At 47.9% G+C, this 25,780-nt stretch overlaps 1 protein-coding gene and 1 non-coding gene across 2 annotated transcripts in view; one reads left to right on the top strand and one right to left on the bottom strand.

The window, feature by feature from the left end:
• Positions 1 to 2,132: 2,132 nt before the first annotated feature.
• The window catches only part of Gabbr2 (gamma-aminobutyric acid type B receptor subunit 2), a 344,902-nt gene continuing 321,254 nt past the window's right edge, over positions 2,133 to 25,780 (bottom strand). The window contains 6 exon segments of the mRNA XM_027403592.2: positions 2,133 to 2,298; positions 3,403 to 3,520; positions 9,373 to 9,502; positions 12,059 to 12,241; positions 15,830 to 16,054; positions 19,467 to 19,577. Coding sequence (XP_027259393.1) covers positions 2,133 to 2,298; positions 3,403 to 3,520; positions 9,373 to 9,502; positions 12,059 to 12,241; positions 15,830 to 16,054; positions 19,467 to 19,577 — 933 coding nt within the window.
• Positions 20,520 to 20,621, top strand: LOC113834466. The gene has a single exon (XR_003482972.1). It is a non-coding gene; the product is annotated as a U6 spliceosomal RNA (small nuclear RNA).

Genomic DNA, 25,780 nt, shown 5'->3' with positions numbered 1-25,780 from the left:
AACCTACAGGATCAGTAGACAGAGATGTACCTTGTGGGTTTACCTAGAAGACAGAGCACGGTTTGGAGTCACAAGGGATTACAGACACACGCTCACCTCCGACAATCCAATACTTTTGTTTTTTGTTATTTTTTTCCTGCTATGCTGGAGTAATATTTCTACAGGGTTTTTTTTTTTGTCTGTATACATTATGTACAGTTAATTTTCTCTTTCCCTTTGAAAAAAATTAATGTGATCTTTTAAATAAAATTGGTTTTGGTGAAATCAAAGAAGCAAGGAAATACTGGTTAACACAGTGAGTGACGACATGGAGTTTTAGTGCCTAAACAGAGAATGACGTCAACTTGACCTGTGATATGTTGACATTTTTTCCCTCTTAAAAGCTACAGAACCTCCATAACCTCTCTTTGAGGGAGGGGAGGGGAGAGCTATGCTACGTGAGTTAGGGTGTTTTGAAATGTTGGCGATGGTAACTCCCGTGGGCCCTTTCATCACAGCCTGGTGGTTGACAGCAGTGTGTTCCTGACTGCTGTGGTCTGGGAAGAGATTATTGCCTGCTTGTTGAAGCTGCCGTTAGGATTCTTTAGGGGGTGAGTGAGCCGCTCAGTTGTGCAGACGCCCCCTGGACGGTGCCATTCAGGCCTTTAGCAAAGAATGAACCTGTCTAGGAATGTCAGAAGAGTCCTGAGCCTCCCTCCTGCTGGGCTGTCCCTGCATAGGGGGCCTTGCGGGAAGCTTCTCTGGGCCACACCGTACCCCCAGCTAGTGGGAGGGCTGAAGGTGATAGTCACACTAATACCTCACAGGTCAGGGCTGCTTCACAGTGCAAAGCTCTCCTGGATGAGCTGAGTGTCCATCCCCAGAGTGACCCTGTGAGGTAGGCAGGATGTGGGTGTTATTTCAACCCCAGTCTGTTACAGAGGGGAAACTGAGGCTCAGAGAGACACTGGTGACTTGCCCAAGGTCATGGAGGAAGTCTGAGGGGACTGAGGACTCAAATCCAGATCTGACTCCTGGGCCGGTGCTCTTTGGGGTTTGATTACAAGGGAAGTATGATGTGAAGGATGAGAGAACCAGCCTGTTGACTGACCACCCCAGTGACACCCGAAGCGTCAAGCATGGGCTGGGATGGAGGGGCACTGAAAGGCTACCTTCTGGAAGCCAGGGAGCCCTGGGCCAGCAACTCTCACTCCTGGAACGCAGGGATGACTTTTAGCAGAATGCCCCTGATTCACTTTGGTCAGAAACAAAGTCAGTGGGGGGAAAAATCCCAGCAGCCCTTGGGCCCCCATGGGAGAGGTTAAAGTGCACAATCTTTCTTTATCATGTTTTCTGGGAGCAGACATTCCATAATTAGCTCAGGTGGTTCCCCTTATTACCGGGAACCCTAAAATTGAACACAAGGACATGGCCAACATGGTGGGTGCATGACAGACTGTCGGTTGAATACTGCAGAGCTGTCTGCAGTGCAGTGCCCTGAATCCCCACAGTCCCCAGAACCGGTGTTATTGTGTTAATGTGTGGCATTTATCAGAGAATAACAAACATCTCTCTTCTGATCAATGTCCCCTGGGAGCATGCGCAGCTGCCTGCTCTGGTCCCCCAGACCCAGGGCTGTGTCTGTCTACCCTTCCTGCTGACTCCCTGTTCTAGGGAGGCTGAGGTGAACTGGGCCAGCTGCTGGGGACCTAGTGGCCCTGCTCACCTTCTTCCCCAGAGTGGAGAAGGGCTGGTGTGTGGGGGCGGGCATCGCCGATGACGTGTGTGCAGAGTGCAGAGGACATTTCTGCAGAGCCCTTGCTCTGGCCACTTGGTGAGGATGGCTGGAGTCTGCGGCCTTTCTCCTTTGTCTAGAGTTTGATTTGTTTTTGCAAGTTTCAGACATCCCAGCTCCTCTTTGTTTGCAGACACCAAGGAGAAGTCATTGCCATTCCTCTCCCTCATGAGAGTAAGACCTTCACAGATAAGGCTCGAGGTCGGTGCCGAGTCCATCTCTGCCTGAGCGCCATTCCAGCAGTCTGGAGAGGCAGCATAGTGTTCAGCTTCTCACTGCTGTCAGTGTGCCAGTGGCAGGTGCCTTGGCCCAGCATGGTGCTGTTCCCGGGGAGGCTCCGGCCCCAGGCCTCCTACCCCTACAGGCCCGAGACCATGACTCGGAAAGAAGGTGGCACATGTCTGTGGCGGGGGCTGGCGGTAGGGCTGACGCAGGGGCTGACACAGCTGGCGTCCACGCCTCCAATGGACGGGAGGTAGGCGTGGTGGAGGATCGGGAGCTGGAGGGACAGCCGGCGCTGGATGCTGCAGGAAAGGGAGACAGGGTCAGAGAGGGATGGTTGCTGTCCTGAAAGTCACTTGCTCCCACTTTGGTTCAACTATCTAAGTGTAGGAATCTGCGTCCCCTCAAATCCAAGATCTGTTGGCTCAATAGTCTAAACCTTCAGACACGAAGCAGGCATTTGACAGAGGTTCACAAATACCTAACTGTCTCGCTGTGGGAATAGCCAGGAAAACTAGCAGGAACAAGATTGCATCTTGCCACCTCCCTATCCCCCCATGGTGGAGGCTTGCTGACTACTGTAACTGCCATGGCAGAATTATGAGGACTCAAGCAATGCTTCACACATAAGTACTACTCATCTTGAATTGCACAGGCCTCTGTGGGATACAGCTTTTGATCCCAGGCCCCAGATTTCAATCCCAGACTTCCTACCTGCCTGATCCCTCCTCCCTGCCCTCTGCCACCGCTGTACCCAGTGGCCCAACCCTCCCAGCAGGCTCCTTTCTGGCCTTTCAGCTTCTTTGGTGATTAACCCTGCCATCCTAACGTTGGGAAGTCACAAAAGGGGGCAGGCAGGGAAATGTGGTCCCTAAGATCTCTCCAAATGCTCTGGGTGTATCTTCTGTCTCTTCTCCCCCAAGTCCTGCCCTCTGGTGGCTCCTTTCTGACAATTCACCCTGGTGCTCCTTGTGTTTTTGTTTTTATGTGTCCCACCTGGAAAAAGACTCCTCTGGAGCTCATGACACAGTTTAAGTACCATCCTCTTTGTGCTACCTTCTCTGGGAGTGAGTCCCTTCCTCGGCAAAGTCCCTGGAACTCTTGGAAAGAAACCAGATGCTGGGGAGGGGATGAGCTGGCAGTGAGGCACTTGCACGTACTGATGGAGGCAGGATAAGAAAGGTAGCTGCCCTCTGGCTCCCTTCTCTTGGTCTTATCTTAAGGTCTTAATGGCCTTCAAGTCAGTGAGTAGCTTTAATTTCTAAAAGACTGTTTGTAGGGAATGTGCCCAGAGGATGGCTTCCTGCTCCCAGAGGCTTTTTTTTTTTTTCCCTCAGGCTACATTCCAGTATCTGGGATCTCAGATGTGCTCTGGGACACAGTTCTCATGTGGAGAAGGTACTTACTGTTCTGGGGAGTTGATGTCTTCTATGGGATCTTTGCATGTTCTAGAGGGATCTGATGTGTTCCACTGTAGCTGGGGGTTTTGATCAAGGTGATTTTTTAAAATGGCCTTTTCTCCATCTGTAGAGAACAGTATCACATATTTAGTTAAGTTAGTTTTTAAAAAATCAACCATGGGGCCTTGAGGATGCTGTCCATGGGATAACAGAGTCCATGATTCCTTGCTTTTCTTTGAGCCAGGGTGTGTCTCCCAGCCCTTCTGGACCCAGGCGGTGAGCTGAGGAGCTGCTGTCCATGGACAACAGCAGTGGGCAAGTGTGTGGGTGATCTGTCCTCTTTCAATTCAAGAAAAAACAAAAAGTAGGATGGGAATCAAGTGGACTGATGCGGGCCGTGTATCTTAGACAGAGGAATTCTACTAAAGTTCATCCTGTTGGGCATAGTGGTATAGTGAGAAAGGGTAAAATTCTCTATGAACTAGTTACCTAAACTCTGGGGACCACCACTCAAAAAAGGATGTGTGTGACCACAGGCGATGGCCAAGTAAATCCCTCCTTGGGCTTCCAAAACATCTGGAGACATCAGAGAAATGTGGAGTCTGTACCCGGCCCAAGAGATTTGGGTTTGCTTGGTAGGAGAGGCACATCAGTGTTTTGTTTGGTTTTTGCTGTCATGGGGATGGTTTAGGTATGTGATTTTTGCACCCATGTGAGTTGATCCACATTATTCATGGATTCTGCATTTGCAAACTCATTTGCTTTCTAAAATGGACTTGTCAGCCTGCAATCAATACTCCAGATGTACTGTGGTCTTTTTTTTTTTTTTTGATGCATATGATGTGTGAGCAATTTTGAGTTGCTGTGTGAGTAATTTTGAGTTGCCTGGCATATATGTTCCGGCCCGAGGCAAGCCTCTTTTTGTGCAGCTTCCACACCGTTCTATCCTTGAAGTTGTTTTTGTGCTGATTGACATATTTTTTTTCTCTCTTGGCAACTTTCCTGTTTAAAATGGTCCCCAAGTGTAGTGCTGAGTGTTCCTAAAACACAGGTGTCAGGCACAAGCTATACTGTTGCTGGCCATTGCACGGTGACGCTGAATGTACAGTGTGTGCTAGGAAGGTGACATGTACAGAACAATGCAAGATACTGATTGGTTGACAAAAAGTGCCAACCTGGGAAGAGCTCACAGGAGCCTCACCTTGTGCTTCCCCCAGAGCACTGGGGTTTGTCACTATTCATGGTGACCTTACAGAACGTAACTGCACCAATGCCATGACTAGCAAGTGTTGACTGAATAGCCCCAGTGCTGTGGTCTGAAGTGTCCTTTTAAGTTCACAGTTTTATTTTTATTTATCTATTTGAGGTGGGATACCATTATGTTGTCCAGGCTGGCCTTGAATTTCTGGGTTCAAATGATGCTCTTGCCTCAGCCTTCTGGGTTGCTAGGGCTACAGGCACACACCTCTGCATGAAATTAAGAGGTGAGTTAAGAGGTGGTGACTTCAGAAGGTGAATCCCTTAGGGAAGGGTTTAGGGTCCTCCTCAAGGGGCTCAAGGGAGTTTGAGCCTGTTCTGTCCCTTCTGCTTGTGAGGGCATTGTTTTCCAGAGAACGAAGTAGTCCAGGCACCATCTCAAAAACAGAGGCAAGGACCTCTTTAGACACTGAGCCTACCAATACCCTCGTTCCAGACTCCTGGCCTCTAGAGCTACAAGAAAATATGTTTATGTTATGTTTTATTCTCCTTACTTCCTCCCTCCCTCCCTCCCTCCCTCCTTCTCTCCCTCCCTCTCTCTCCTCCCTCCCCTTCCTTCATTTTTTTCTCCTCCTTTGTGTGTGGTGTAACAGGTTCATAATGTGTTTATATTGTGAGTGTCATTCCTTGGGCATCCTGCCATACACCTCTGTATTCCTCAGGTGTTGGCCACCTTCCACTTTTTGTTTTTATCCTTTGAGATGAGGTCTCTCATTGACATGGAAGTTGCCCAGGTAGTCTGCCTCTCCCGTGCTGGGATGACAGCATTCGCTCTTACACTTGGCTTTTCATGTGGGTTCTGGAGATTAAACTCAGGTCCTTCAAGCACTTTACCAACTGAACTATCTCCCTTGCCCCTGTTTCTGTGGCGCTTGATTGTCAAGTTTGTGTTATTTGGTTATAGTAGCACAGAATCTATGACATACAGACTGAATGCCAACAGCAGAAAGTGGGGCAGAATAATGTCTACTTTAAGCAGCTATATTTGAGAAGATCTTCTTTTTTGCCTGTTTCCTTTCTTTTAAAATTAGTCTTATTCACTTTATTTTGTGTGTGGGAGGTCGGAAGAGGGCATTGCATCCTCTGAAGCTGGAGTTAAGGATGGTTTCGAACCATCGTAGTAGAGCTGGTGAAGCAAACAGGTTTTAACCACAGAGCCAGCTCCCCAGACTCTTAGCTGTTTGCTTAACAACATTTAGTTTTAAAACTCAGCATCTTCACCAGGCGTGGTGATACACGACTTTAATTCCAGCACCCAGGAGGCAGAGGCAGGCAGATCTCTGAGTCTGAGGCCAGCCTGGTCTATAAAGTGAGTTCCAGGCCAGCCAGGGCTACACAGAAAAACCTTGTCTAGAAAAAAAAAATCAGAACCCAAAAACAAACAAACAAAAAACAAATAACAAAAACCCAAAAAACCTACCCCTCACCAAAACGACACAACAACAAATCAAACCAACAAACCACCACAACAAATGAGCATCTTACTATACAGCCCAGTCTATTCCCAAACTCTCAGTCCTCCTGGCTTCTGTTTTTTATTAAAGTGAAAAAGAACAGCCCCTTCTGGGACTTTTTAAGATCTTATCACTTGATTTCTCCCAGAACGTTCTATGCTTCACCTCTTATATTTAAATCTGTGTTCAACTGAGATTAACTTTTATGTTACAAAGTGAAGTACAAAGTACAAAGTGAAGATCTATCTCTATTCTTTCCATGTGACCACTCACGTATCCCAGGGAAGTTAATTGAAAAAATTTCCCTAAACTAACCTGAAGTGCTTTCCTTTGTAAAATACTAGAAGCATTAGGACTGATTTTTTTGGGGCGGGGCAGGGTCTCAATATGCAGTTCTGGCTAGTATGGAATTCATTGTGTAGACCAGGCTGGACTTTAATTCACAAAGACCTGTCTGCCTATGCCTCCAGAGTGCTGGGATTAAAGGTGTATGTCACTATGCTTGGCCCAGGAGTAATTTTTATTCTTTAAACTTTTTTAGAACTATTTTAATGAAAATATTTCTTTACAATTAACATTTTATGTAATATATATGTGTGTGTTTATACACGTGTATGACTTTTAAAGCCTGTACATACTTATAATCTTAGTACTTTCAGGTAGAGACAGGAAGATCAGGAGTTCAAGATCATCCTTGGTTAGCCTGGGCTACATGTGACTTTCTGTCAAAACTACTAATACAGATTCTTCTATAATAAGAACACTGTAAGGGAAAAGGTGGGGAATGAAAAAGGAAAATATGAGAATAAAAGAAACAAAATATTTTCATTGATTTAAACACAGGTTTTGTGTGTGTCACTGGAGGTTGAACTCAGAGTCCAGATAGGCAAGTTCTCTACAGTGAGCTGCAGTCATAGCCCCTAAAACAACTTTATAACAAATGACACATGAGTGCTGACAAAAGTCAAACAGCAGGTGAGTGTGTACATGAGAAATAACAGAATGCTTGCCACTGTGCTCTGCAGTACCACATCTTTCCCATAGCACATTGCTGACAACATGCTTGTCTCTAGTCCTTAAAAAACTGCACTTACACACATGCTCACATATAGCTGTGGTGGTTTGAATAGCTATGGTCCCCATAGCCTCAGGTGTTTGAATGCTTGGCCCATAGGGAGTGGCAACTATCAGGAGGCATGGCCTTGTTGGAATAGGTGTGGCCTTGTTGGAGGAAGTGTGTTACTGTGAGTGGGCTTTAGGTTGCATATGCTTGAGCTATGTTTGGTGTGGCACACAGCCTCCTTCTCTGCCTGCCCATCAAGACAGAACTCTCAGCTCCTACTCCAGCACCATGTCCGCCTGTACACCACCATGTCCCACCATGGTGATAATGGACTAAATCTCTGTAAGCCAGCCCCAATTAAATTTTTTTTTTAAGAGTTGCAGTGGTCATGGTGTCTTTTCACTGCAATCGAAGCCATAAGACAGGCTGCATGTCTCTGTATGTGTGCATATACATCATAATGCTAGTAGCTTCTTGTACTTGGAGATCTACCTCACAGCTTTTTAAAAAATTAAAAAAAGATTTTATAGTAGGAAATTACCAATACGGAGTCAGGTAGAAATATAAGGGTATTTAATAGGGAAAAGCCTTACTTACAGAGCGAACCAGCCAGCCAGTGGTAGTCTGTACAGCAAGAAGCAAAGAGAGAAAACGAAACCGAAACGCAGCCCCCTACTCACTCTGACCACGCCCTCACCAGCCTGCTCAGGTACCCCTGTAGCCAGCCCCTAAGAAGGCGTGGCTATAGCTTCCCCTACAATTTCCCTTTTAGTCTAAAAGAGGATTAAAACTTAACAGTATAAAGGTACAACAATCTGCTTATGTCACCTCTTAACTATCTATTTTAACTAAACCCTAAAGTCATCTGAAAGAGGTGTCCAAGCCTGAACACCTCCTTCCCCGAACCATAAACAATAGGAAACTATTCCTAACTAGGCATATACAGTATCCTAAGTGACAACAATGGGGAAAGGGGGCATAGCATTCTTCTGACACCAGATATAGTAGGAAATTACCAATATGGAGTCAGGTAGAAATATAAGGGTATTTAATAGGGAAAAGCCTTACTTACAGAGCGAACCAGCCAGCCAGTGGTAGTCTGTACAGCAAGAAGCAAAGAGAGAAAACGAAACCGAAACGCAGCCCCCTACTCACTCTGACCACGCCCTCACCAGCCTGCTCAGGTACCCCTGTAGCCAGCCCCTAAGAAGGCGTGGCTACAGCTTCCCCTACAAAATTTTTTTTTTTATTTTAATGTGTATGTGTGTGCCTGTATGAGTCTATGTGCTTCACAGGCATGCAGATACCCAAGGAGGCCAGAAGAGGGGCATCAGACACCTGGAAGTGGAGCTATAGCTGCTCAGTGTGGGTGCTGTGGACCGAACCCAGGTCCTCTCAAGAGCTTTAAGTGTTCTTAGCCATTGAGTTGTCTCTCCAGCCCCTTTAATCTCTGCCAACCTTGCTGGGGATGGAAACCAGGGCCTCAAACATGATAACAGACACTCTGCCATGCAGCTATCTCCCATTCCTTACCTCACTTGTAAGTGGCTGCACAATGAGCTCTGTTGTTTCATAATTAACAAAATCACTTTAAATGATGTACATGATTGTTGCTGGTAGTCTTTCTCACCTACCGGTGATGTATTTCTAAGGGTGAATGCCTGCTTGGGAAGCTGCTAACTCAAGTTTAACATTTTGTGTTTGTGGAGGGCTAGCCTGATTTCCAACATCACAGTCAAATGTCCCCTTCCAAACATACCACCCACACTGGCTTTTGCTGAGAAGTAGATAGTATGGCCCATGTCATGGTGACCTACTCTTCTCACGTGGTTGGTAGTACAGTCTCCTGACTGTTTCCCTGTACGTAGATGAGTTGCTTCGTGAACAGTGAAATGCTGTTTGAAGAATTACCATGCCTCATCGGCTGAGGAACAGAGAGGGAAATAAGGTGTGTCCCTGTCAGAACACTGGGGCGCTGCTGTGTACAAGTGGACATGGTGCCTGAGGGTGAGAAGTTGAAGCTCAGGACTGGGGATGTGGGGAGCAGATTCTGAACAGACTCAAAACTGTAGGCAGGAGATGAGGGCCCAGTAGGCCAGCTTTGCCTGTGTGCGTGGCTCAGGCCAGCCAGCCCATGCTCTCGCAGAGCCTTACTTTCATATCCAGTGATGGGTCCCATCTCTGGGGCCTGTCTCTTCTCACCTGAGCTCTCTGTGAAGTTTCCCAGGCTGAGGATGTCGTTGAGTTCTTGGTAGTGATTCTGCTTGATGTATGTGGTCTTCTCTGGTGTGTCTTGTAGCTGCATGGTGACTTCTTCCAAGTCTTTGTCCAGCTGGAAGACAAGGCTCCAGCTGAGACCAAGTCCCCAGCCCCAGCCCTTGCCCACCAGGATTTTGCCTCTGCATCCATCTTCCTTCCTTCCTTCCTTCCTTCCTTCCTTCCTTCCTTCCTTCCTTCTTTCTTCCTTTCTTTCTGTTTTTTTTTGAGACAGGGTTTCTCTGTGTAGCCCTGGTTGTCTTGGAACTTGCTTTGTAGACTAGGCTGGCCTCCAACTCAGAGATGTGCTTGCCTCTGCCTCCAGAGTGCTAGGACTAAAAGTGTGCACCACCACCACCCAGCATGACCTCTGTATCTTGAAAAGAACTTTGTTGCACTCATTCAAGCAGGAGCCTGGAGGAGATGGACCAGGGATGTCTGGGCTTGAGCCCTGAGAGGGACCAAGAAGGGCAAGGAACAGGGATAAGGGAACAGGCCAGCTCAGGCTGCACTTGATGGCTTGTGAGTCTCAGTCTCTATTTGTAGCACCAGGACATCACAGTTCCTACCTCATAGGGTGGACGGAGACTTGGTGAGATGATGTATGGGAAATTTAGCCCAGTGCCTGACACATAAAGATGGGACCAACTGCTAGAGGACTGTCAGCAATATCATTGTAGCTACCCATCGGACCCCCAGCCAGGAGGCCTGAAGGCAGAGCTCGTAGGCATCTCTGAGGCCCACACTATCATACAGGCTCCAGCCAGCTGGGGTCACCTGGGGGAGCTGAGCATGATGGGGCTCAGTCATGCCCAGGTTAGAGGAGCCTGTGCAGTGGTGGGTAGTGCTAGTTGGAATGGCTAGTGTGTATCCTACAATAGAACACAAAGGGAGCCACAGTAACTGTATATTACTCTTCTGAGGTCAGGGGCAAACTTGCTGCTTAATAAGTTTCTACATGAAAGGAAAAAATACCTTATTTGTGCTACACAGTGGTAGGGCTGGCAGTGGAGGATGGGCCCAATGAGAAGTCAGACTGTGGCCTAATTCTAGGGCAAACAAAGCTACACTGGGGCTCTCAGCAGCAGCTCAGACTTCCCGCAATGGGAGATTACACTGCTGGAAGGGAAGTGGAAGTCTTAACATGGTGCTGTGCTATTGCTTGTTATAGATGTCTGATAATAAGACAGAACTAGCAATGGGCTCAGAGGGGCAAAGGCTGACTCTTCCTCGACACAGAGGCGGATGTGGAATGCTCTGTCTTAAAGCGTTTCAGGTGCATGGACCGAGTGTGTTGGCCCTCTCTATATGGTGGGGCTCTATGAGTCCCGTAGAGGTCACTGGATCTAGCAAATGATCTAGCAAATGAAGACACGGAAGTCTCAGTGGAATTTAAACCTCAGAGAGCAAAAGCCCTCTTTGCAATTTAGGTATAGCCTGCACTTGGTATGGAGTATGCCCTTAATGAAAACATGATTGACGTTCAGATTTACCTGCTTCCCCCCCCCCCAAAGTGTCTAATAAGAAACTAAATTTCCCAGCATCCTCTGTGGCTAAGTGAGCTCATGAAAATTTTGGTAGCACAGGGAGGTGGAACTAAACTGTGGGGTTTTTTTGTTTTGTTTTGTTTTTTTTTTTTTTTTTTTTGGCTGTGTGTATGTCATTTCCTTAAGAGGTGATCCCTTGTGTGGGCTTTCTGTGTCTTCACTTCCTAAGACCTCCATACCTTCACCCTGCTGTGCCTGGGGAGTGGCAGGGAGCAGGAGAAAAGGACTTTCACTCCACAAATGGCCCTGTGGGGACCCCTGTCTTCAGGACAATTAGGTGAGAGAAATATACATTTTTTTTTTTTAGAGACAGAATTTCTCTCTCTATATCCCTGGCCGTCCAGGAACTCACTCTGTAGATCAGGCTGGCCTCAAACTCACAGAGATCTACCTACCTCTGCCTCCTAAGGGCTGGATCAAAGGCATGCGCCACCATGACCCGGCTAACACTTTCTTTGGGTCATTTTCTTTTTTGAGATGGGCCCTCACTATGGAGCACAGGCTGGCCTCAAACTTGTGACTCTCCTTCCTCAGCCTCCCTTTTGGGGCTGCTTGCTTTTGAAGCCTCTTTGCTGCTGTTACTTGGCTAGTATCCTAACCTGACTCAGGCCAGATGCAGGTCCAGTCAGACACCTGACCTTAGGCAGAGAGAGAGAGAGAGGGGAGAGAGAGGGGGGGGTCCTGTTCTATCTGAGGGTGTGACTTAGACATAAAGCACCCTAGCTATGGCCTCTCTGGCCTTTTCAAGAAGCAGCTCAGATCTTGGGAACAGATTCACTTTCACTGCAGCAAAGCCTATCTCTGAGGAAACCTGTCCTTGTACCCTCTTTCCCTGCTATGCGTCAGGGAGTTATGCAGGCCCTTCATGAAGATACTCCAAAGTTTCTTCTCTGAACATGTTTGGGATTGGGAACTGTTGAACCCTAGGAGTCCAGGCCACCTGGGCACTAAGTTTGGGTCAGATGTGACAAACTCCCTGCTGTCATGACCTGGGGTGTTCTGGAGGACTGTGGAGCAGGGATAGCTTGGAGGCCAGGTAAAGGGGCCAGGACAGGAGGATGGGTGGCTTTCAGCTGTGGACACACCTCTGTGATCTTCATCCGTAGGCGGTGGTTTTCTGACTGCAGTCCTTCTAGGCGTGATGTGCTTGCCTGGTTCACGCTGGTGACTGAAGTGGAGGTCTTTGAGTCTTCTTTCTTCTGGTTCTGTGTGAACTGGAATCGCCTGTTCTGGGTGGCTGCGTCAGGGTTTGTCCTCAGAGTGATGAGCTGAAGAGACAGAGGAGACTTGAGTGAGACTCCTGCCATGTTCTCTGATCCCCAACCATGTCCCTCCACCCGGTTCTACTCTGGAATGGACTGGGGCTCAGGAGCCCTGGGCTCAGGTCAGGCTTTGGCATAGGCTTGGGCATGACAGCGGCCAGGCAGCTTCCCCTCACTGAGCCTTAGAGTCCTTTTGGGATAGGAGAGTCGGCCTCCTGACCCTGCTCTTCCACACCCCACCATGGGGCAGAGGCAATCCATGGCCCTGAGTGGAGTCCCACTGTGGAGTGTTTCTACAACAGTGAGATGGAAGAAAGTGAAGACTCACAACCACAGTGAGTTTAGTGATTAGCTGTTGACCTCTTTGCCCCGGGAAAGGCATTTAACAGCATAGACACCTCACATCTGTTATAGTACAGGTTCTGTGTGACGGGGGTCTGGGCGTGTTTGAACAATTAAAAATATTTTATTTTATTTTTAATTATGTGTATATGTGTACATATATGTGGGTTTGGTTACGTGTGTCTATGTGATGCAGGTGCCTGTGGAGACCAGAAAAGGGAGCTGGATCCTCTGGAGCTAGAGTTATAGGTGCGGTTATGAGCCATCTGACTGGGTGCTAGGAACTGAATCTGGTTCCTCTGCAAGAGCAGTTTGAGCTGCTAACTACAGTAGCACCCCCCCTCAGCCCCATGGAAAAAATTTTAAAAAATTCTGAGACAGAAAGTTGTGATTTGGCCCTGATCTTATCTATGCATTCTAGAATCTCCCCTAGCCCATGGCGGGCCCTGGGCTTAGCCCTGAAGAGCAGGGGTAGGAGTAGGAGTGGGAGAGGGGGCTTGTCTGGAAGGGATAGTGCAGGAAGAAATTCCAAGGTTGGAATCCAGCATAGGCAAAGGACAAGGGGTCTGGGTCTTGGGGTACTTAAGAAAGGGCAATTATTATTATTATATTTATTATTGTGTGTGGGCACATAGCAAAGCATGCATGTGGGGGTCAGAGAACAACTCTGTAGAGCCTGTTCTTTCTTCCCATCTTCTTGTGGACTCTGGGGCTCCAAATCAGGTTGCCAAGCCTTTGTGGCAAGGGTTTTAGCCTCTGACTGGTCTTGGCCAGCTACTTATTTATTTATTTATTTATTTATTTATTTATTTATTTATTTGGGTTTTTCGAGACAGGGTTTCTCTGCGGCTTTGGAGGCTGTCCTGGAACTAGCTCTTGTAGACCAGTCTGGTTTCGAACTCACAGAGATCCGCCTGCCTCTTCCTCCTGAGTGCTGGGATTAAAGGCATGCACCACCACCGCCCCACCAGCTTTTATTTTTTAAGACAAGGTCTTCGATAGCCCAGGCTGACCTCAATTTACAATGTAGCCCAGGCTGGTCTTAAACTTCTGGTTCTCCTGTGTCTGTCTATCAAATGCTGGGATTACAGGCATGTGGCACCACTCTTGGATTGGGAAGGGCAGTTTGGATGGAAGATGGGGTTTTCGGGGTATTGAAAGAGCCCCCAAGTGCTGAAACACAGTTCAACATTGGGAATTTGGCCTCTGTGCCCAGAGATCAATGAGATGCTGTCAAAGGTGACAGAGCTGTCAAAGGTGATGGAGCAAATGACTCAATCAGAGCTGGGCTTGGAGAATCTGACACACTTTTCAGGATGGAGAGTGTCAGAGTGCAAGCAGGGAAGGGGTGACCCTGGCCTGGGACTTGAGCAGGGAATGGACAATTAGAGAAGGAGGATATACACCGGAAGATCTCAAAGTCAGCCCTGGTTGGATGAGTGTGCCTGGGGATGGAGGGACCCCAGGGACCCCAGGGACCTCTCTTCTCTCCTTCTCTGCCACTAACACTCCCATCTCAGGGGTGACTTTCCCCCACTGTTTCCTGCCCCTTGAAGTCACTGAGGTTAGGTTGCACGGGCCCCCAAGAGATTAAGGCCTCTTCATTCATGGCTGCAAAGGATAATGCTTGCAAAATATCTCTTTGAGCTGGTCCTCCAGATTGGTGTGTATGTCCAACCTATGACTACAGGCAATACGTGGCTGAGGGGAGCTATATGGATCCTGCTCAACACAAAATCATATGCTTACTTGAAGCTATATATTTTTGTGTAATTTTTTAAAAAAAAACCCAATTGTGTTAAGAAATTGGTTCTTGAACATGAACATAGCAGATGACAACATGGTGTCACAATGTCAAAAGGTTGGAAGTGCTTGCACTGTAAAATATAAGTGGACACTAAAAATGGTTGCTCCTGCCCGGCATTGGTGGTGCACGCCTTTAATCCCAGCACTCGGGAGGCAGAGGCAGGCGGATAACTGTGAGTTCAAGACCAGCCTGGTCTACAAGAGCTAGTTCCAGGACAGCCTCCAAAGCCACAGAGAAACCCTGTCTCTGAAAAACCAAAAAAAAAAAAAAAAAAAAAAAAAAAAAAGGTTGTTCCTTTCGACCCAAAAACATCACTTCCAAGACTGTTTACAACAGATAATTGGAAACAAGAAAAATGTGTTATGTAGAGAAAAATGTCCTTTAAAAAATCTACAATAGGTCAGAGAGTGGTAGTGCATGCCTTTAATCCCAGCACTTGGGAGTCAGGGACATGTGGATCTCTGTGAGTCCAAGGCTAACCTGATCTACAGAGTAAGTTCCAGGACAGCCAAGGCTACACAGAGCTACACATCGGCAAGGCTATCCTGTTTCAAAAAAAAAAAAAAAAAAAACAAAAAAACAAAAAAACAAAAAAACAAAACAAAAAACTATACCAATTGTAACATTCAGTAATAAGGGATCAAGTGGTCATGAAAGCAACGGACGGACGACCCTCAGTGATGCAGCGGGCGTGGGAAAAGATGAAGGGTGGGAAGCTAGGTTAAACAGGCAAAGGCAAAGAATGGATGCGCTGCAGTTACAGTCTTGTCTTCAGAGGCAAGGCTTCTAGTCTTTCAAAAGCTAAGGCCAGGAGGTTGGAAAGATGGCTCAGTGGTTAAGATCACTCATTTCCCTAACAGAGGACCTGGGTTTGATTCCTACCACCCACATGACAGTTCACAACCATCTGTAACTCCAAACCCAGGGCTTCTAACCTCTGAAGGCACCAGTCATGCCCATGGTACACATACACACGCACATGTAAAATCGTCATACACATAGAACAATAAGATAAATTAAAATAAAAAACCAAAAAAATAAACCAAAAATGAAGACCAAGGACTAGCAAGAAGGTTCAGCGAGGAAAGGTGTCAGCCGCCAAGTCTGATGACTTGAGTTCGATCCCTAGGACCCACCTGGTGGGAGGAGGGAACTGATTCCAGAAGTATGCATGCTATGGCACTCATGCATCTCCCTCCCCACCTCACAAAATAAAAAACAACAGGAAACACATCAACAACATGAATATCAAAGTAAACGCGAATAGTTTGATGATTTGGGAGTCATGAGAGTTTGTGAAGTTTCTGGGGGATCTTGTTCTCTTTATTTCCTAATTTTTTTCCTGTGTGCATAGCACATTTTTCACACGTGCCGCGCCCCCTCCCGCCCCCCAGGTGTGGTGGGTTCTGCAATCCCCTTGGGATGGACAGAGGCAGAGGCGGTACCTTTGGCACAAACACCAGACAGAGAGTGATGGTGCTGCAGAAGATGATGACCAAGGCCACGATGCAGAACTGCACGTTGGGCTGGTCCCGGGTCAGGAAGGAGACAGCTGCCCCAATGATGCACATGATCCCCACGTTGTACACACTCATCCCAATGTACTTGCTGTCATTGAGGGCAGGGATGCTTACGTTGCGTGTTTCCCATGCTAGGAAACAACCAAACAGCTGAAAACGTGAGCACAAAGGGCAGATGGTCATTACCAGGCAGAGCCTGCTCATCAAACTTCAGGAACTTCAGGTCGCCACTAACTGCCTTCATGTGTGGCCCCCCCAATTGCACCCTGAAGAAATGCAGACTTGGGGTGTGTCAGCACCCCCCCATTCTCCTTCACAACTGGCTTCTGCCGAGACCTTTGAGAGGCCGTGGGTGAAGGAACCTCATGTAAGATCTTGAGTGTTAAGCCAGGCAGTGGTGGCGCACGCCTTTAATCCCAGCAGAGGTAGGTGGATCTCTGTGAGTTCGAGGCCAGCCTGGTTTACAAAGCTACACAGAGAAACTCTGTCTTGAAAAATCAAAAGAAAAAAAAAAAAAGATCTTGAGTGTTTGCTCTCACTCTCTGGAGAACACTGAGGTACAGAGAGGAAAGACGGCGGCCACACAGTGCTGGAGGGCGGAAGTGGATTATGCTTGTAGAAGAGTTCAGTCTAGTATTTTTCTAGCAGGCTAGTCAGGTGTCCTGTGACTCAACTTCTCTCATCCCTACTGTGCAGAGGTACCCAGAACAAAGAGACCTTTCCCATCCTCTCTAGAAGTAAAGTTGGCATATGGCAGATTCTGGACAATGCCCTGTAAGAGGGAATGTGGTACCCGAGTTCTGGGCTGTGCCCTTAGAGGGGAAGGAATTGCATTTCTTCCTTTCTAACAGGTAGAGTGGATTGTGATGAGTGGTACCTCAGCAGCCGTCTTAGACTTCGTGGCATGGATGTGGGGGGTGACAAGGCCATCTCAGCATCTCTGGAGCGGGTTTGCTAGGGGGAAACTGCTCATATCTTTAACTGCCATTATTTGTGGTTTCCTCTCACGCGCAGTTTCCTTCCTAAGCAATACATCTCCCTACAGAAGTAAACAGGACAGAAGTAGACAGGAGAGAGGCCCTAGGGGAAGCTTCAGCCCTCCCAGCGCTCTGAGGGAGGGTAGGCCACGGGGGCAGTGCACATCTGCACCCCTGGGTGGCAGTGAGGGAGGCAGAAGGGAGACTTGAAGGTCCTGGGGCTCTCCCACCAATACCTCATCTACTTCTTTCACCTCATAAGTCAGGGCACTCCACGTCTGTCATCACTGTGATGACTGCTTTTTGAGGGTGACTTAGTTTGGTGTCATGGGGCAGACGAAGAGTAGATGAGCCAGAGGATTTGGAATGATCTCTACGAGTCACTGGCCATGGGACTCTGAACAGGTCATTTCCCCTCTCACTTGGGAGATGGGGTGATACCTGTCCCCCAGGGCCTCTGTTTGGGTGAGGTGGGGGTGTGTGGCAGTTTTAATGTAAGCTCACAGGGAGTGGCACTGTTAGGAGGTGTGGCTTTGTTGGAGTGGGTGTGGCCTTGTCGGAAGAAGTGTGTCACTGTGGGGGCGGGCTTTGAGGTCTCCTATGCTTAGGATACCACCCAGTGTCTCAGTTGACTTCCTGTTGTCTGCAAGACACTCTCAGCTCTAGTACCTTGTCTGCCTGCACACTGCCATGTTTCCTGCCATGATGATAATGGACTGAACCTCTGAAACTGTAAGTGAACCCCCTCAATTAAATGTTTCCCTTATAAGAGTTGCCACAGTCATGGAGTCTCTTCCATGCAGTAGAAACCCTGACTAAGACAGGGAGACAAGACGGGGAGTCCTGAATGAGCTTCTCTGACGAATGGCACTTCACACTGCAATGCTGGCTTCCTATTCCCACCCCAGTCCTTTTCTGTAAGTGTGTCCTCTAGCAGCCTGATCTAGTACTTTTTCTGATCTATTATTCTATTTATTTACTTTTTAAAACTGGGTTTTGCCCAGGCTGGCCTTGAATTCTCCATCTCCATCCTTGGTCTTCATCCAGGCAGGGATGGAGGTATCTAAAGAGACATGTGTGAGCCTCAATTTGATTATCAGACTATTGAAACAATGGACCTCAGGGAACTAGATATTCCTCCAGGAATCTCACTGGGGAGAAGAGAAGGCCTGGGCAGCCTGAGAGGAACATTGCTAGTGAAAAGAGATTTATAACTATCAGACAGCTCACAGGAGAGGCAAGGGCGGACCAAGAGTGGTCAGGACCACACCTTGACCACGACTGCTTCGGTGTGTACAACTTCTTAAACCTTAATCTTCCTTCCAGACCTTGGACTTAGAATGGGGTGGGATGGGGTGTCACTGGATTTCTTTCTCCTTCTTCCCAATGTTTTCATAATCTTCCCCTTTCTGCTTTTCATAAAGATTTGGCTGTTCTAATTGGTTTATAGAGGATGGCTGGCTGATTGGGGGCACAGGCTGTACCTCAAGTTCAGTAACACTGGGATTACAGGTTTGTGCCCCCTCCCACCGTGCCTAGTCCTTCACTAGGAAATGCCAGCCTTGGAAGCAGACACTCCGGGTAAGGGGAGGAAGCCATCGTCTTCGGGAAGCCTGCACTGCACAGGTTCTTCATGCATGGCTCCTTCAGTCCCCAGAGGCCATGTCTCCTCTGAAACTAAGAAGCACAGGATGGGCCAGACGCAGGGCCCTGCCTAGGTGGGGCCCATGGTGGTGAGTGACAGGGCTTGGTGGGAGCCAGACTGTGGCTCTGACTGGGATGCACCAAACCAGCATTAGAGAGTTTTTTGTTTTTTGTTTTTTGTTTTTTTTTGAGACAGGTTTCTCTGTAGGTATGGAGACTGAACTGGGACTCTCTTTGAAGACCAGGCTGGCCTCGAACTCTCAGAGATCCGCCTGCCTTGGGATTAAAGGCATGCGCCACCACTGCCCAGCTAGCTCAGGCATGTTTGCAGATCTCTGAAAGGCATCAGTGTCAGCAGGAGATGGTCATATGTTCTTAGACCTTCAAGGCATGCAATGAGGACCTACAGGTGCTGAGCCGAGACTAGGAAGAACTTTCTGGCAACACAAGCCATCTGTAATCGGTAGTGGCCCTCACAGGTATATCCACATCCAGATCCGTGGAAGTGGTGAATGTGACCTTATTGGTGGTGGAATGTATGTGGGGGGTGGGTGGGGGGGGAGAAGGAGTCTTTGGAGGTACAATTAGAGATCTGTGAATGGAATTTTTCCAGATCATTTAATTGGTCCCTAAATCCATCATTAAGGATTAAGAGAGAAGAGGGAAAGGAGTTAGAGACGAGCCACCAATCACAAGTCAAGGACTGCCTGGATCCACCTTCACTGGAGGAGTCCGGAAGGGCTCTTCCTTATAGCTTGTAGAGGAAATACAGCCTTTCCTGTCTCTCCCGGCTGTGGCAGGGTCTGAGACCAGGCCCCACAGAGTCAAAGTGCTTAGTCATATGGGGGATGCTCTGTTTATTTTCATGTTGTGAAGGCCCCTAGGAGAAACAGGCCTGGCAAAGAAGTGTCCCCGAACTCTTCCTCCTGCTTGGCACCTACCATGAGGAGCCCCTTGTAGGCGTAGACGATGCCGAGCCAGATGGTCATGTGGGTGTTTTCGCAGTGTTCCAGCAGTGGGCGGATGGAGATGTCCCGGCCTGCTGGGTCCGGCTGCATAAAGAGAAAACAAAAACCCCAGGGATGGACTGGCCATCTTCCAGCAGCACAGTCCCTTGCCAAAGGCCCCCTTTCCTCCCATACTCCATAACCCGTGGTGTATCAGGAGACCATTGCATTCCCATGGTGGGACAAAGGTACCAGCTAGCACCAACTGTGTTCTGCTCTATGGTTGTAACTTAAGCCAGAACCCTGGTCCCATGGCTTCTTCATACCTGTCCAACTTTAGACAGAAGTTCTAAGGGAAAGGGCTGAGGCAGTACTGTGTCTTGAGGCTTTAATAAGACCTTGAACCCTCCCGATGAAATGAAGACTATCCTGAAGATCCTTGTGCCCCTCTTGCCTCTCAGTAACAAGGAACCCTAAGGAATTGGAACGTCCCTGAGGAACCTCACTGAAGTCTGCTGCCAGCCAGCTGGAGAGCTTGTCTCCAGAAAGAGATTACCTGCAGCTTATCACCTTGCAGGACAGACTGGAGCCCAAACCATGATGGTGTGAGGATGGCCTGCACTACACCTTGACTAGAACCGCTTTGCTGTGCCTTCATGTGAGGACCCAAGGATGGCTTGGGAGGAGTTCATGGGATCTCTTTGTCCTTCTTCTAGTGTGCCTGTGTTGAATAATCTCCCTTTTCTACTTTTTAAAAAACTAGAGCTTGAGCCAGGCGTTGGTGGTGCACACATTTAATCCCAGCACTCAGGAGGCAGAGGCAGGAGGATCTCTGTGAGTTCGAGGCCAGCCTGGTCTCCAGAGTGAGTGCTTGGAGGATAGGCTCCAAAGCTACACAGAGAAACCCTGTCTCAAAAAACCAAAAAAACAAAACAAAAACAAAAACAAAAAAACCCAAAAAAACAAAAAACAAAAACAAAACAAAACTAGAGCTTGTTTAATTGCCTTATTAAAATAAATGATCAAACCTGACTTATGGGGGACAGTTTCCTCTTTGGCAGCACAGGTATTAAAACTGGAACAGTACAGATGGGATTAGCATGGCCCCTGGGCAATGACAATCAAATTCCTGAAGTGTTCCATATTTGTACTGGGGAGCTATGGATTACTGATGGCTTCCAGGAGACAGAGAGTTTTCTTTAAGGGTGCGGTCCCTAGTAGGTAGGCTATGTTCCAGTGGTTGGCTCCACACCCAGGAATGTATGAACATCACAAATTGGATTCTGTGTTATATAAGAGGGGGAGGGGCACAAAACTAGGGGGAGGGGCACAAAACTAGGGGGAGGGGCACAAAACTAGGAGGAGGAGGAAGACGTGTGGATGTGGGAGGTGTTTGGGGAAGAGTGTATGTGCATGGAATATGATCAAAATACATTGTGTGGAATTCTCAAAGAACTAATACAAATATTATAGTAAGAAAATTCCAGTAACTACTCAGTCCAGAGAAGGGATGGTGCAAGGCTTGTTGAAAGAGCAAGTGAGAAAACTGGCTGTAAGTTGAGGGAGATTGGAGGAGTCTCTGGAGTGAGCTTGGGCAGCTGGAGTTACAGAATATCTTGGCCCAGCAATGCAGAGGGTCCACTACAAGCCCTTCTAGAAAGCATACATTGACGAAGCCATGATGGCAGCCATGTTCTATATCACATGATGCCGTCTGGGCCAAAGCTGATTGGACAAGAAAGAAGTGGGTGCCTAACTCCAGGCAGCCATTCCTGAGGCATTTCAGAGATCTGTGGCGTTTGCTAATGCTCGTTGACAGTGCTCTTTCCAAAGAGAATCTAGGAGCTAGAACAAGCTAGAACAATGTCATCTTCAGACATTCTAACTCCATTCTTAAATATCTCAGCGTGTGTTTGCTAATGGTGAGGACACTCTCCAGCAGCCACATGCTCACACTTTTGAACTGGAGCAGTGACATGGTCTATTCTCTGTTAGCCCCCTTTACAGTTCACCAGTGGGCCCAATGGTTCCTTTACGGCATCTTGTGGTTTTTGTTTTTGTTTTTTGTTTTTTCCCAAACAGGATTCTCCCTGGGATTAGTGCACTGCATTTTCTTATATCTCCCTGGCTTGCTTTAGTCTCAAACAATGCTCTAGTCCACTTTGGTCTTTCATTTTATCTGTATTCCTGAGGAACTCAGGTCAGTTAACTGTTGCTAAGTATCCCTTGATGTGGATTTGCTGGCTGTTGTCATGACTGGCCTCAGGTTATGCATGCTGGGCAGAAATCCTGCATAAGAGAGGTCCCCTCCGCATGTCACCTCAGGGCATAAGATGGCACTTTGTCCAGTGACTGGTGATTTTAACTGCTCACTGGCTCACCACTTGAAAGGTACTATTTCCCCTTCGTGAGTCACCTGTTCGAAGATCCTGTTTCCCACAAACATCAGTTTGGGGCTAGTGACTTTGGGAACTATGAACCAGGGATTTGCTAACTGTCACCCCATCTGGACATGCCAGCAGGACAGCACTTTCTTCCTTCCTGTTACTTGTGGCTTCACTACAACCCATTGCTATCGTCGTGCATTTTGACTCAAGTTTATGCAGATTTGGCCAGTGGAAAACGCCTTCCTGTTGCCTCTGATGTTTTTCCCACATGTTCCTGTCATCTTATTTTTTGAACACTTTCTTATTTCTTGGTACAGAATGTTCTCAGCTCCCCTGGCATTTCCCTTGCTTCAGCGTTGGAACTGGTTATTTTTCTTTTCAGTGCAATGGTGTTTAGAAACCAACATCTGAGAAGTTTGTGGGCTCACTGTCTTAGGTTATCATTACTTTTAGTCCTATGTATGTATGTATGTATGCATGTGTGTATGTACGTATATATGTGTACATGCATGCATATATCTATCATCTATCAGTCTTATCTATTAAGTATCAATTGTTATCTGTCACTTTTCTAGCATTTATTTATATTTCTTTCTCTATTATTTAAGCAATTATCAATTATTTGTCTATTTACCTTCAATCATCTATCATTATGTATCATTCATTTATCATCTATGTATCCTTTATCTACCATCTACCAGTCAGTCATCTATCTATCATCCATGTTATCTACCACTGGTCATCTTTCTTTCTTTCTTCCTTCCTTCCTTCCTTCCTTCCTTCCTTCCTATCATCTATTCCATATCTGCTCATGTAGTTTACAGATAAAGCCACACCTCAGAGTGGCTCTCCCCTTCTCTAATTTCATCCCTCTTCTCACAGTGAGATCTCTGATTTCCAACCAAGTCACCATATTTACTTACTTGCTTGGTCCCACAATACATCTTTGGAATCCACCAGCAAGAAGCTTCCTAAGTAAAGTTGACCTCTCTTAGCAAATCTGTTTGCTAGTCCAGTGCGCCCCCCCCCAAGAGCACATTGTCAAAAAAAGGTGTTCAGGCTGAAGTTTGTGCCTGGCAGTAAGGGGTGGGCATGCAGGGTCAATTATCAGAAGAGAGGGCACTTTGATGGGGCCCATGGGTATGGAAGGAAAGCAAGACTAGAAGCCATCCCTCACCTTGCTGCTTTCTAGGCCTGGCTTTGAGGGAGGCACTGCCTGGGTTACTGTGGGTGAGAAAAGACGGCATCCCCATATGGAAGCAGGAAAACCTGGGCTCCTTGGGGTCTGTGGGCTTAGCCATCTTTTCTTCAGATTGTTCGGCTGCTCACACACTTGAGCTCTATGCATTTAGCTGTGCCAAACCACAGAAAGACATTAGCCTAGCTTCTTTGAGTCCATGGGGTTGAGGTCCATATGTGGGCAGGAATGCTATGTTCTTGAGGTGACCTCTAGAATGCAAAGTCAGAGTGGCCTGGGCTGGAGATGACCCTTCACGACACCTGCTGTGGCTGGGATACCTTCGTCTTGGGCAATGATTTCCTCTTGAGTCTTGACAGGCAATCCATGAAGGACACTTTCTTCAACCTGACTCTATAGCAGATTGAGTTTTCACTGATCTAGGGTTGAGCTTGATGCTCCAGGTTTGTGGAGTGGACTGCTGCTCCCTGCTCTACATGCCTTGGATTCCCCAAATATCTGTCTTCCTCTAGTAAGCCCGTTGGTCCTTGTCCCATCAGAAAATGGCCATGGAACTGCCACGACCTGACTCTACTGCCTTCATTCCAGCGCGGCATCTTTCATTCTACCCCCACCCAATTCCATATCCGCCCATCTGACGTCTTTAAATCCCACATCTACCATTCTGTCCCCTGCACAGCTCCCTCAGCAACCTGGCCATCTCCTGGCCTGCAGAAGGGCAGGGCCACAGAGACATAACAGAACCCATTCAGAGTTCAGACAAGCAGTGGTCCTGGGGCCCAAGGGCCTGATTCTTCCTTTACCTCCCCATGTTACAGGTGCTGACTTGGAAACAGCCCTTCAAACTTGACTTTTCACATCACCCTCTTGCAGCCCCATCTCCATCAGTCACAGTGGCAGGGATGGAGATGACTTCAGGAGCAATGAGGTTCCTGTTCTTGTGAGGCTAGGAGATGATGGGAGTCTTTGAATACAGCCAAGAGACCCTGGGCCTGAATCTCAAAGCAAGTTAAGCAAGCCATTGTTGGGTAATCCCGGATCCCAAGTCAGACTTGGGCCCACAGTAGACTGTGAAGTCACACCTGTGGGGAGGAAGAGTCGCCCCCTGAGCGCTTTTGAGGTATCAGTGTTGTGCACCAAACTGCCACTAGAGGTCACCAAAGAACCATGTGGCATGCTGTGGATTAACCAACCAGCTTCTGGGAACACAGAATCACCAGTTCAGTGAGGCTGCAAATGGGGAAGCTGTCAGAGGTATCCCCTGGGACTAAGGGAGTGCCCACTGTCCCTAACAGGCCACTGAGGCCAGATGTCCAAGCATTGTGGTAGAGACACCGCTCAGCTTCCAGGGCAGCTATGAAGGGCTGATGGGGGATGGGGCACCGCCCTGGGCTCATCTCACTGTGGGCTGTCCACATAGCCCAGGGCCTGTGCCTGGGCTTCAGGCCTGCCTCTCTTCAACGGATTACATTTCCTCTGGCTTAACAGTGTTGCTCTTGCTTGGGATGATGGGCTGTGAAGATTTGCAGTCTTCTCAATTCTCTTTAGTTTTCTTCCTTCCGTTTCTCACCTGGCAATTAGTCAGGTATTTATCCATCCATCCATCCATCCATCCATCCATCCATCCATCCATCCATCCATCCCATAACTACTAAAGCATCCTCATTTTCTAGGTACTGCTATGGGCATAGGAATGATGTCACGGCAAGCAGAACAGAAGAGGGTCTTTCTCTCCCAAGTCTTCCATCCAGGCTTCCATGAGAGGTGGCCTCACAGGGCTATGAACTGGCCTCCCCCTATGCAATGGTAATGGATACAGAATGGATAAGTGATGGTAAGGCTAAGACCCACCTTCTGCTGGTTGCTAGGGTAAGAACACTACCATCAGAATGCATCGAGATGGTATGCTCACTTTACAGGATGCAAAGGCACAGAATGACTAAGTCACTAGTCCAGGCTCTCCAGCTGCTAAGTCACAGGGTTGTCTGGTACTTCTCTCAACCTCACCACTTGCCTTTCTAACCTAACCCACACTGCCCTGCTTCTTGTAAGCATCAAGCTAAGCTCTAAGGGACAGTAGGTATGAACCTGTTTTGTGCTCCGGTGGGGAATGACTTCACTGTTGAGCATCCATAGAGGCTTTTAGGACCCCTGGCACTCTGAGAAGGCTGGGTTTGTGGTGCTGCAGGCTGAACCCAAGCTAAGGATATGCTTGCCTAACTGGCAGGGTTCTATGGACACCTGCTTAGGATGTCCCGAGGGTAGATATGTTGGCTCCTGGTCCAGCGCTGCTCAGTGGGAGGTATGCTCACTCTGCCTGGGAAAGCCTAACTCATCTGTGCATGGGAAGGAGAGCAGCTGGCCAGAGTCCCTCTGCAGGATGCAGTTCCTGACAATGTAGGTCAGTGGCCCCTGGGCACATCCTACGTCGTCAGGAAGCACTTGTGGGCAGGCAGGTCAGGACCTGGGTCCACCCATGCAGGCCTGAAAGGACAAAGACCTTGGTCCTGCTAAAGTCTTATTGGGACAACTTTGGCAAGCCTCTTTCCAGACTTTAGCATTCCAGCTGCAAAAGGAGCCCCTTATTGGCGTGCGTGTGTGTGTGTGTGTGTGTGTGTGTGTGTGTGTGTGTGTGTGTGTGTGTGTGTGTGTGTTCCTGTGCATGCCAGCAGGCACAGAGGCCAGAGGTCAGTCTTCCGTGTTGTTCTTGTCTCTAAGTTGGA

The sequence above is a fragment of the Cricetulus griseus genome, chromosome 2 (assembly GCF_003668045.3).
Source record: "Cricetulus griseus strain 17A/GY chromosome 2, alternate assembly CriGri-PICRH-1.0, whole genome shotgun sequence".
Lineage (NCBI taxonomy): Eukaryota > Metazoa > Chordata > Mammalia > Rodentia > Cricetidae > Cricetulus > Cricetulus griseus.
The sequence above is the reverse complement of the archived record's forward strand: the minus strand, read 5'-3'. Positions and strand labels throughout refer to the sequence as shown.